Here is a 13,566-nt window from a genome sequence, read left to right on the forward strand (position 1 = left end):
CACAGTCCTCAAGGAGAGGAGAAAATGTGAAAAATAAGCATAGGGTTTTTCTGCCTTGTGCTAAGTAGAAATGTTTCAATGCGTATATAATTATACTCTTAATTTCTTTGCTAATAGAATATTCAGGTCTTAGCAACCTCCCCTGTGAACGCCTGCTTCTCTTATTCACGTCTGCAGCATCTGATGTTGATACAGACTTTTGTTAAAAATACTGTCAATGTCAAGTCTTTCTACAGTGTTTGCCATCATCTTTTTTATGATCATTTTTACATCTGTCAAGACGCGCTTTCAGAGAGTCGTTTTGCTTGTTACCTGAACCACCTCTGTCAAAAATTCAAAAGGAAGAAAGATTGCCTTTTGTTATTGACTGAAGTGAAGGACAGCAGTGCTGTCTGGATGTGAAATTTTTCAGGGAGCACATCCTATTACACAGTGTTGAGCTCCTTAGGTGTGTGCTTTCTGTGCGGTACATCTCTGAATAGCACTCAGAAATAAAAGAACAGAGTTACACAGAAGAGGCCTGGCTGGTACCAAGACCAAAGAAGAGAGGGAAAAAGAAAGGAAGAAAGGAAAAATGAGTCAAGGACAGAAGCAGACACACTCCTGCAGGATGATAGCCACACCACCCACAGAAACACAGCCACTCACTCAGCCATAGCGCTTCGAAGACTGACAGGAAGGAGAAAAGAGACTTTGAGAGACAATGCATGAGAGGGCAAAGTTCTAGGTTGATGTGTATGACTATACGTCTTGGTTTTGTAAGTCAGGCTGAGGGCGGAGAAACTAAAGCAGCAACACAAAATGGCTTTTATGTCCTGGTTTAATGTAAGACGCACAGGATATTCACCCACTCTTCTCCCAGTAAGTCAGGCCATCTTAGAGCTGCCGCCTGCCTGACAAAGGCCTGCTCAGATGTGCCAGCATGTATAAGGAATACAACATGTTTGGAGTACACATAAAATAATCTCTATTTTCGATGGATTCCAGGTTATACTACAGAGTGGTGGCAGTCTTAAAGGGCATTGGGCAAATCCTCACATCAGGATACCTACAACTTCCCAGGTACCAGCGTCTCCTCTTGACTATCAGTTCACAGTGTGTCAACTTCCTGCCCCTAATTCAAGAAAAAGTGGTACATTTTTGAGTAAAATCACAGACCTTGTGTCAAATAGGATCACCAAAAGTTTTCACTACTACTTCTTAATTCTGTTCTTGGATATGTGACTTCAATACAAATGCCACACTAATTGTAAATATAGAGGCTCACTCTGGGGAAGGTAGGCTTAAGCAATGTATCCTCATGCAATGTGGCAGATCTGATAGATTCCATTCTATACGCTAAGTATACACAAGCAGTGCCACAAAGGGATCTTTTTTATTCTTTGATAACCTCAGTTTCAATACTAAAGCAAAATAATTATGGCTTCTACAACAAAAGCAGAAAGAAAGTAGGGAAGAGAAGAGATTTGGTATGTTGGAAATAGCACTGAGCTAGGGATCCAATCATCTGTGTTCTTGTTCCGGCTCTTCTACTTAAGAGCTATTTGACCTTAAAAAAATTGGTGCTAATCTGTTTGAGCCTCAGTTTCTCATCTGTTAATTGTAATAATGTCAATGGCACCTACCCGCTATCGTTCCTAAATAGGTGATATTAAATGATATAAATACTCTGTTGATGATAAATCATTGCTTAAATGGGAAGTGGTAATATTTTCTGTACAGTGTAAACATTGAACATCTGTTTTTCAAAATGCTTGGAACCAGAAGCATTTCAGATCTTGAAGTTTATCAGATTTTGGAGTATTTGAATAAACTTTACTGGTTGAGTCATGGTGCTATAAAAGTTTTGAATTTCAGAGCATTTTGGATTTCAGACTTCAGATTGGAGATTCTTACTATTAGTTAAATAACATCTGGGAATTGTTCTTAGACTCATAGTGATCAGGCAGACTTTGAGAGTGTCACAGAGCAATTTATGATAGATGAATTTCAGGCACTGTGATTTTTCTGAGGCCTCTTTCTCCCACCAGTGTTATTGGGGGAGCATTATAAGCCTAATGGAGGAGTGACAAAGACAGCTAAAAGCAAGAGCCAGGAATTTCATTATCCAAGGAAAGTAGATAGAATGCATCTTATTTAACAAGGCTGCTTGATCAATTTCCTTTGTTTTCTATTTATGCCAAGCAATTCCTGTTTTTTTTTTTTTTTTTTTTTTCTGAAACACTGGATACAGGAACCCATTGAAAATAAATCACAGAGGAAGAGACAGCACACAAGGAACTTTTCAGTGCATGTTAGACATATCGGGTTACCAATGAACAGAAATAAGAGCTAGACCTCATCCAGGACCACAACATTCCTTTCAGCCTACCTTTCTTTACTATCTGTAACTTCTCAACAGTGAAAAACCCACCATCTGCTTATTCATATGTTTAGCTCCAGTATGCATGAAAGCAGTTTCAGAATTTGCCACCTGGAGTTTAGCACTTGAATACAGTTCTTTAGTCATTAGCCTTCCTGTTTCCAGTTGAAATGCTATTTTTCAAAGTTGAATAAGGCAGCAGTCTTCTCCCCTCCTCTTTATTGAGGTTCTATCATACATTTATTACAATATGAATTCCATCCTGGGATCTCACCATGTCCTGGTTTATGTACTGTTGGTTTGCTTTCTTTTTCTTTCTTTTTTTTCTTTTTTCTTTTTTTTTTTTGTTAATGTCTTTTTGTTGTTGTTGTTCTAATTAGTTATACATGCGAGCAAAATGCATTTTGATTCATTTTACACAAATGGAGCACAACTTTTAATTTCTCTGTGCAGTCATACATGTACCTACAGTAATGATGTTTGTCTCATTCCACCATCTTTCCTGCCCCCATGCCCCCTCCCCTTTCCTCCCTCCCTTTTGTCCAATCAAAGTTCCTCCATTCTCCCCACAAACTACCCTTTCCCCATTATGGATCAACATTCACTTATCAGAGAGAACACTTGGCCTTTGGTTTCTTGGGATTGACTTACTTCACATAGCATGATATGCTCCAACTCTATCTATTTACCTGCAAATGCCATAATTTTATTCTCTTTTGATGTTGAATAATATTCCATTGTGAACATATACCACATTTTCTTTATTCATTCATCCGTTGAAGGGCATCTAGGTTGTTCCACAGTTTAGCTATTGTGAATTGTGCTGCTATAAACATTGATGTGGCTTTGTCCCTGTAGTATGCTGTTTTTAAGTCCTTTGGGTATAGACTGAGGAGAGGGATAGCTGGGTCAAATTGTGGTTCCATTTCCAATTTTCCAAGGAATCTCCATACTGCTTTCCATAGTATTCACACGAATTTGCAGTCCCATCAGCAATGTATGATTATGCCTTTTCCCCCACATCCTCACCAATACTTATTTTTGCTCCTATTCTTGATAATTGCCATTCTGACTGGAGTGAGATGATATCTTAAGAGTACTTTTGATTTGCATTTCTCTAATTGCTAGAGATCTTGAACATTTATTATTGATTTTTTATTATTTTTTAATACACGACAACAGCAGAATGCATTACAATCCTTATTATATATACAGAGCACAATTTTTTGTATCTCCGTATATAAAGTATGTTGAACATTTTTTTTTTTTTTTTATTGTATGTTGAACATTTTTAATGTATTTTTTGACCTTTCTCTTTTTTAGGTTTGTATACCATAAAGCTCATTTCCAGTGCTGTGTAATTCTTTCAGTTCTATTGGTTTTGAGGAAGGCCCCATCACCCATCCACCACCTCATGGCCAGACAGAACAGTTTCACCATCCGAAGAAGTTCCCCTATGCTCCCATTGTGTGGCCCATCATTTCATTAAACTTCAGCTTATTCTCTGCTTCTACATTCTTGAGTTATGTTTTTCCTACCCTATTTCTTCTATTCTGATATAAGCATTTAACACTAGAATTTCTCCTAAATATGGCTTTTATTATATACATACACCTTATATGTACAATTTTCTTTTTCAATATGGAATTATTTATAAGTAAGTTTTAAATTGTCTAAGAATATAACACATTTATGGCTTTTTTTCTTGAGGATTGATTTCTGACCTAATATTTTGTGTTCAGAGAATGTGTGGTCTGTGTGATACTAGTTATTCCAGGATTTTCTTTATGGCCAAGTATGTGTCAAATATTGTCAAATATTGTGACTGTTTAATATTGCTTGAAAATATTTACATATTTTTTTCCTTGGTGCATTGCAAGTAGGATTTATGTGGCTCAAATCTAAACCCTAATTTTTTTGTCTATCTTGACTTGTAGGAGTCATAACCAGGGTGAGAGGAGATTAGCCACAGCTCAGGTGGTTTCTTCCCTCTATTTCTATCAGCTTTTGTATATTTTGAGGCGGTTTCATTAGGCACATTCAAGCTTGAAATTGTTAAATCTTTCTGAAGAATGCAAATTATTATCACTATATAATGACCTTTATAATAATAAATAATGATTTTTGCAGTAAAGTTATTTAGATGGTTATTTGTATATCCCCCCCGCCTTTTTTTTTTTTGATACTGGGGATTAAACTCAGGACACTCAATCCCTGAGCCACATCCCCAGCCCTAGTTCATGTTTTATTTAGAGACAGGGTTTCACTGAGTTGTTGAGGCTGGCTTTGAACTCTCAATTCTCCTGCATCAGCCTCCCAAGTGGCTGGAATTATAGGCATGCACCACCACGCCCAATCTAGATGGTATTTGTCTGATATTTTACAGGCTTTCTGTGTGCTTGTATTTTAATGTATTTTATAAATTAGATATTTATAAATAAACTAATTTTTTTATTAGAGTAAATTAAATTTTGACTTAATTGTTCAAGAAGACAATTTCTTAGTTCAGTCAATTTCTTATCACATATGTTGATAAAAGCTAATTCATTTCTACAATTTTAATTTAGGTTTTCTTTTTTGACTTATGTTTTATATGTTTATGTTTTGTGTTTTCTTCTTTCTTCCTTTTTATTTTATTAAGGTTATTTAGTGTATTTTTTTTTTATCTTAACAGTTTATACTTTCCTACAGTTACATATAGGCACACTGCTGAAATTTTAAAATCATATACTGATCAGAAAATTTCTTCTCCTTCTAAATAGTACAGGACTGTGGAACATTTCATTTCCATCTCTCTTCCTGGCTCACATACTTACAGGATTTCATATTTCACCTGCATGATTTCTGTTTATTCCAATCCTACAAATTAGATACGGTTTTTATTGCCTAGGTTTAGTAATTGGCTTTCTTGGTCCTAAAGCACATTCTTTGACATTTCCAAATGGTACTCCCATAGATAGGGATTTTTTTTTTGGATGGCCTTTGTCTCCTCATTTTTGCTGGTTATACACTTCTAAATTGATGACTACTTAGAACTTTGAAGATCTTGCTGCATTTTCTTCTGACTCCCTGTGTTGCAGTTTGGAAGGTTATTTGCCTGCCATTCTTTTAAGGGTAATTTGTCTTTTTTCTCTCCAGAAATTATTTTGTTTTGTGTTTTGTGGGTTCATTATAATGCATCTTTGTGCATATTTCTTTTCATTCATTCTAATAAGGATATGTGTGGGTTTTTAATCTACATGGGTAAGTGTATATTTCTGTTTATTTACACTGATTGAGATTTGATTGAGTTCTGGTTCATATTCATCATCAGTTCTGGGATATCGTTATCTTTCTAAATAGCTTCACTTCTCCAGTCTTTTTCTTCTCCTCTGAAACTGCAATCACCCATATCTTAAGCATGTTTTCTCCTGTGTGTCTTAATGTGACTGACATATGTTCCATATGCTTATTTCTCTAGCTACCTTCTGGATAATGTTTAATGTTTGCAGTTTGCCTTTGGGGTCAGGAGTTGACACTTTTTTTTTTTTTTTTTCTGTAAGGAGCCACATACTGACCATAGTAAATATTTTGGACTTTGCAAGTCTTGTGCTTTCTGTTACAACTCCTCAACTCTTCCATTGTCAGGAGGAAGGCATCATGGATTGTTAGGAATAAGAGTGTAGCTTGTTGCAGAGAAGTTTTGCTACAGACGCAAATGTGGGCCACAGTGAGCCAACCTTTACTCTATCTCAGCTCTCTTCAGCCATGACATCTTCTTTTTCACTTACTTTCACCCATTTCAGTTACTACAGTACTTGGTTCTGGAAATCCTATTTGGTTCTTTTCCAAATCTGCTTTATATTCAGAAATAAAGCAGATTTGGAAAAGAACCAAATATTTTATTCTTTTCTTGGTTTTGATTCCCTATTTTGTTTCCTTAGATCTTCTGTAATTATTTTTATTCTTATTCTAATAATTGAATTTCTTAGGTGTTTAAATTTGTTTCTCCTACTAACATTTTCGCTGTGGTCACTTGTTTTTTTATGCAACTGACATTTTTGGTAACAAATACATGTACCTGAATCTAAGCTGTGGAAATTCTATAAGGCCTGGTTTGAGAATTCTCTCTTCCAAAGATTTGTTGTTGATCTTCTTGATAGGGTATTGCTGAAACTACTTTATTTTCTCATCTTGGAGGTTCCTTGATAATAAGGGAGAACCTAGCTTTACAAAGTCAGGCCAATGGTACATATTCTCAGCAGATTCTTTTTTTCACTCAGTGAACCAACAGATGGTAAAAAACAACAGATTTTCTTGCTCTTTCTTCTTTACAAGAATATTGGAGGGGCTGTGGCTATGGCTCAGCGGTAGCGCACTTGCCTGACATGTGTGAGGCACTCAGTACCACATATAAATAAATAAAATAAAGGTCTATCAACAACTAAAAAAAAAAAAATTTAAAGAATATTGGAGTATCAAGTCCATCCACTGTACTGAAGCAGAAGCCACATGTTAAAAGTTGCATCCAAAAAAGTTATTTGCACATCTTTAGGAGAACCTCCTAGAACCCTATCTGTTCTCTCCTCTGCTTCAGGTTACACCTTAGTAACTGCTTCTGATCTATTACAATTCAGCTAAAATATCAGTCCCAAATTGGATTCTTCCCTGACATTCCAGACTAGATCAGATCTTTATAATTTTACCCATCTTAAATTTAATTTTACACTCAATGTCTGATTTTTGCTTCAGTTCTCTACTATAAACTATTTTAGGGCAGAGACCAATTATATTATTCTTTTTAGAAAAAAAAATTACTTTTTTAGGTGTAGATGGACACAACACAATGCCTTTATTTTTATGCGGTGCTGAGGATCGAACCTGGGTCCTGCCCGTACTAGGTGGCACATCCATATAATGAAATATTTTTCCATTAGAAGGCACATTGGAATATTTAAATGATGCAAAAAAAGTTGAGAATTCAGATTATGCATCAGAATACACAATATGTCTATAGATATACAGAATTAAGACCAGAATGATATTTATAAAATGGTCTTACCAGTCCTTTCTCAATTGGACATTTATAGGAAATTTTTATCTTTATCATTATTTTTCCAAGTTTTTTCTTTCAAATTTACGTGTGTAGAAGTCCTTTAATTAACATCACATGTTCTTTTTTAAAAGATATAATGTTAGATATTGGACAGACAGTGATATTTATATAAGAGAACCAACCTTAATTCTTTTCATTTTTATTTTAAGTTCCTCTCAGTATTTTGTTTCTCTTGAGTTCTAGAGCCGTGTAGAGCAGTGACCTTAGTTTGGGTTAGGCCAAGAACATTTGTCCATTTGGTCCCAGAAGAGGCTGGCTATCCATGCCTTGCTACCCTTAGCACAGCACAAAGATGGAGTCAAAGATCTTGTGTCTTCAAATCAGATTATCACTCTCATATTAGAAGTATCTACTTTGTTATAAACTCTACAATGGAATTAAAATGCAATACAAAATACAAATAAGGACAGGAGTTCAGAGGAGGAGTACTTGTAAAAAATAGAGAATATAATTTCAAATGTTCATCTTCTAAAATATATTCTTATAGAAAATCTGTTTCTTCTATCTCATGAACAAATAAGAATAGAATTAATATCTTGTCGATATTATAAACTTCAGGGGAAGTAGCAGGACACTAGTCATGATCGCATGACCATATATGACCATCCAAATGATAGGTCATTCTGATTAAAACAATAGGAGGTGTTAGAGATTAGGAAACAAAAGAGAAGAGATGATTGTTTGCTCCCTCATCATCTTCCACCATTTCTTATTCTCGTGCTGTAACTTCCTCTCCTTTCCATTCTGTTCACAAATGGATATTGGTGGGAAATACACGAAGTGCAAAGTGACTTTTACCTGCTGTGCTGCAGGCAGAATTGACAATTCAGAAATACCACCCTCTAGGTGTCTCTCTCCTTCTCACTCTCTGGAGGAGGCCAAGATGTCGTACATTCCTCAGAGCAGAAGGCAGGTAAAAAGAAGCGTGTAAGAAACTCAAAAGTACCATGAACTTTGGCATTTGTCTACTCATTGTTTGCAAATTAATCTTTTACCACTAATCGCTGCACTTCCAGGTCAAACAAACTTACCTACTGAGTTGTGAGAGGAAAGAGGGAGTTAGAAATAAAGTCTGTCTCATTAGCTTAACCAGAATGTTCTATAGAGTATTAAGCTCTGGTGTATTTATTCAACCCACAAGCTTCCTGAGCACTCTGTACCTGCCGCGATTCAGACTCCTCGGGATTATAAAACTAAGGATACATGTATGTATCCCTCAAGTGTCTAGAAGCCATCCAGCTTAAAGTGAGTAAGAAAATCCCCACAAAAGATGTTGTCATTTTCCATGGTAGAAAAAATGTTCATTGGCACTGTGATGAATAAAATATAAAAATGGATCGGGGATGTAGCTCAGTGGTTAAACTCCCCTGGGTTCAATCCCTGGTACCAAAAAAAAAAAAAAAAAAAAAAAAAAAAAGCTATTTAGGGTTGGACATAGTGGTACCTGCCCACAATCCCAGCTACTCAAGAGGTTAAAGCTAGAAGATAGCAAATTTGAGGACAGCCTGGGCAATTTAGTGAGACCCTGTCAGAATAAAACATAAGAAGAGGAGGGGGTATAGCTTAGTGGTGAAGCATCCCTGGGTTCAATCCTCATATGTGTGTCTCTAATGCAATAATTAAAAAAAAATTAAAGTAGATAAACACCCATAGAATAGGGGAAAAGGAACAGGGAGGGCTGGGGATGTGGCTCAAACGGTAACACACTCTCCTGGCATGCGCGGGGCGCTGGGTTTCAATCCTCAGCACCACATAAAATAAAATTAAGATGTGTCCACCAAAAACTAAAAAAATAAATATTAAAAAAAAAGGAACAGGGAGAGGGAGGAGAGAAGGGAAAGAGGAAGTACTGGGGACTGACTGGAGCAAATTAAATGCCATACTTGTATAATTGTGTCAAAAATGAACCCCAACATCATGTATAACTATAATGCACTAATAAAAAAGAAATTTAAGATATATTGTGCCATTCAGCCCACTTTCTTAAAGCATATCATAGGGTCTTTTTTCCTTACAACATGTTTTAGAAGATGCCAACAGCCAATAAGTTGTCTTTACCCAAATTTGTTCAAAAGAAATGAATATTAAACATGCCAAAATTGATTTTTACTGATGTCATAGCCCTCTGAAACTTTTATTGTACTATAAAAAGGAATTATAAAACTGTATGAACTGCAAACTATTCAAGTGTGTTGAGTGAAGCAACCAAGTTAGCTCATATTTGAGTATTTAAGCAGATTCCTCATTGATATTTTCTCTTATAAATTCAATTGCCTAATTTCTCAACCCAGTTTTTTTTTACCCTTTTTTCTCCTATGTTGAACTATAATGCAATTGTCCTTTACCTTTGTAGAAAATAATTTATCTGTTCAACCCCAGAAGCCACCAGAGATAATAGAAAAAGGATTCATAATGTATATCCATTTGTTCCTGAGTTAGCTTTTTAAAGCATTTTTCTCAGTTTAGAGTTTATGTTACACTGTGGCAGGAAGAATTGGCAATTGAGATGAAAGGCACATTATATGTAACAGATTTTGTTCACTTGTTTTAATATGCCTTTACAATATCAGTGAATAACAAATTATACTTTGGCTCTTGGAGGGATTTTTTTAAATTAATAAATAGTGTCTTCATGAGCTATTTTTAATGCATTTGCCTTTCAATAAAAGTACTGTGTGTGTGTGTGTGTGTGTGTGTGTGTATGCATGCACGCACGCACGCACATGGGTACGTGTATATGTGATGGCCGCTCTAAAATCAGAACATGACCCATAGGCAGATGCAAGGTCAGGCTATTAAGCATGAGTGACAGAAGGTTCTATTGTACAGATTCTTGAAGTACAATTAACAAAGACAACTGCATGTACTGTTCAGTTGCTTATTATTTAACACCAGAAGGAAGTTCCAAGCCATAACCCCTTAGCTGTGTTTTATATTTTCAATCCTTTTTTAATTACTTTTATTTTTAAATACATGACAGTGGAATGTATCACAATTCTTATTATACATATAGAACACAATTTTTCATATCTCTGTTTGTATATAAAGTATGTTCACACCAATGCATGTCTTCATACATGTACTCTGGACAATGATGTCCATCACATTCCATCATCATTGATAACCCCCTGCCCCCTCGCTTCCCCTCCCACCCCTCTGTCCTATCTAGAGTTCATCTATTCCTCCCATGCTCCTTTTCCCTACCCCACTATGAGTTGTTACCTTATATCAGAGAAAACATTCAACATTTGTTTTTTGGGGGATTGGCTAACTTCACTTAGCATTATCTTCTCCAACTGCTTCCATTTACCTGCAAATGCCATGATTTTATTCTCTTTTGTTGCTGAGTAATATTCCATTATATATATTTGCCACATTTTTTAATCCATTCATCTACTGAAGGGCAGGCATCTAGGTTGGTTCCACAGTTTAGCTATTGTGAATTGTGCTGCTATAAACATTGATGTGGCTGTGTGCCTGTAGTGTGCTATTTTTAAGTCTTTTGGGTATAGATGGATGAGGATAGCTGAGTCAAATGGTGGTTCCATTCCCAGATTTCCAAGGAATCTCCATACTGCTTCCCATTATATTTTCAATTCTAATTTTAGTAAAATATTTCAGTCTTCATACTTACTTTTGAAAATCTTAATGAAAACTCATACTGATATCATAAGGATATTTAGTTAAACAAAAAATCTTGAAAAGAAAGTCTTTTTCTCTGTATATACTTTTATTCCAATATTTACATGCCCATATATTTAAATAAGAAAAATAAAGCAGTAAACTTACATATGTATCCAAAATTTCTTATAAAAATTTTGTTTCTTGAAACAATTAAAATTAAATCTCTAATATATATCATGTTGGGTTACTTTCTTTTCAGAAGAGAACAGTTAAGGTATTTTGCCTTATACTTGTTATTTTTTATATTTCCATTCAGGGGACATTCATTTAATTGGCCAAATGTTTGGTATCACTATTAAACACGTTTTGCCGCATTTTCAAGGACTAGCTATTGTTTTCTGTAGATATGGAAAATATTTATTGTCATCTTTACCTTGAAGTCTGTCTGAAAGAGAATAATTTCATTCCATTCATTTTGGGTCAAAACATTAAGCAAATGGCTACAAATACCTCCAATAAATTTCTACTCTGATTGAAACTAATATGTATTCTGTGGACCAATATACCTTTTCTTAATCATTTAGATTTGTAGGGTGTGTGTGTGTGTGTGTGTGTGTGTGTGTGTGTGTACTACATAAAAGTAACTTACCAATACAAATTACTGAATCTGATTTTTTTTTCCAGGCCTGATGGAATTGGAACAGTTTCAGTAGAAGAAAAGGAGAAATTTGAGGAAATAAAAGAGAGACTCTCTTCCCTTTTAGAAAATCAGATAAGCCATTTCAGGTATATATCCTATTCATCAATACAAGTTTTATTTTTGAATTTTGTTCAACCCTACATTCCCCTCTAAATTGTTTATTTTATCTTTCTGCCATTGCTCAAGAATAATCATTAATCCCTATGGCCTGCAGGGTGTGATTTGCATTTTTTAGTCTGTGGTTGGCTTCCCAGCCTGCCATTCAATTTCAACCACTCTCAGGTAAGTCCATCCCCAGCACTGACCCACTGTACTCTTGCTCACCTTGGTACTTTTCATCCTGCGTAGGCTTTTCCCTCCAGCTCTGGTAACCATCCCTCCTCCTCTCTGTGTCCCAAGTTCTGCCTCCATAGTGAGCCTTTCTCAATTATTCCAGCAAAGAATGTTCCTGAGTCTCTCAGCAGTTATTGTCTGAATCTTCACTTGTCACTTATCACAGAGTAATGACGTACTCTGTAATTAGTGCTTCAGTCACTAATGATATTTGTATTTAGATTGTGAGAACATGAGTCCCTGTGCCTATCACAATTCCTCACTCAAAATAAAAAAGAAAATAAAAATATTAACTTTAATACTAAGAAACATTTACAGAGTGAAAGATAAATATTTTGATAATATTTTTCCCTTTACTTTAGTTAACTGTCAAAAGAACTTGACAGTTAGAAACACAAATATGCCAATATATTTTCTTTTTCTACCACTCTTATTATTTGATCCTGTAAAATGTTGCCATGTCGATGTTGCTGGGTCTTATAGCATGTTTGCTATGATACCTTTTTGTGATATGGAATCATTTCGTGTTAATTTATTGAAAAAATTGCCAAATATATATATATTATATATATATATATATATATATATTATATATATATATATATATATAATATATATATAACCTATTCCCTTATATTAGTGATTTTCAGCTGGAGCTGGTATCTTAGGGCACATGGATGAAGGAAGGTTTGTTAGAGTCAGTTATTTAGTTCTGGATTTAGATATGCAATTCATGGAACAGTCCTCCACTGGAGAGTTATTCTATCCCAGAGGCCAGCATACTTAGATCAGAAAACACAGTTCTCAGTAGCATAGCTGAATTCAAGTTGTGGGCTTGAGAGTTAATTCTCTGCATAAAATTCTTCTTGAGTTTACTTTTTTTTAAATGCAGTTAGAAAGATTTTTATATAGGCAAGGATCTGTTTCTTCATTCACTGTTACTGAAAGGGTTATTTCTTAGGCAGGGAAGAATCCTGTAAATGGATATTACATTTCTTTTAATGAAAAGAAATGTAACTTTTTCCTTTTTTGCCCTTACTAGGATGGAGTTCACCAGTCAATTGATTATATACTTTATCAGTAACAGTCTATACCTCAAGTTACAGTTACAAGTTACTACAGTCCTTCCTGCAAACTGGTTTAAAAAAACATATATGCTCACTTGCATATAGGTCAGGCAGGGTAGGCTTTCAGATAAGCTTGTTTATTATCCTCCTTCGTGGAGCAACTAACTTCATCCCCAGACTGCCAGCAAGAATACTACAGAATTTCTCAGCCTCATATTCATACATTCCTCTGCATTTGAAAGAAAGTAGCAAAAGCTGGTATAGTCTGTGGTTCTCAAGATCATGAAAGTTTCCTTAGAATATCCTAACAAACCCTATTTTAGGTATCATTTGTCCTAAATAGATACAGACCTAGTTCTGAACCAAAACCAGTAGCCCAAGAAAG

The 13,566-nt window shown here is 35.3% G+C and overlaps 1 protein-coding gene across 5 annotated transcripts in view; it reads left to right on the top strand.

Annotated features, from left to right (window-relative positions):
- Positions 1–13,566, top strand: part of CADPS2 (calcium dependent secretion activator 2) — a 548,538-nt gene that overhangs the window by 396,204 nt on the left and 138,768 nt on the right. For all 5 annotated transcript variants that reach the window (XM_081286753.1, XM_081286749.1, XM_081286750.1 and 2 more), the window contains exon 14: positions 11,766–11,867. In XM_081286753.1, coding sequence (XP_081142879.1) covers positions 11,766–11,867 — 102 coding nt within the window. The remainder of the gene's footprint in view (positions 1–11,765; positions 11,868–13,566) is intronic.

The sequence above is a fragment of the Spermophilus citellus genome (assembly GCF_964194105.1).
Source record: "Spermophilus citellus genome assembly, chromosome: 3".
NCBI classification, from domain to species: Eukaryota; Metazoa; Chordata; class Mammalia; order Rodentia; family Sciuridae; genus Spermophilus; species Spermophilus citellus.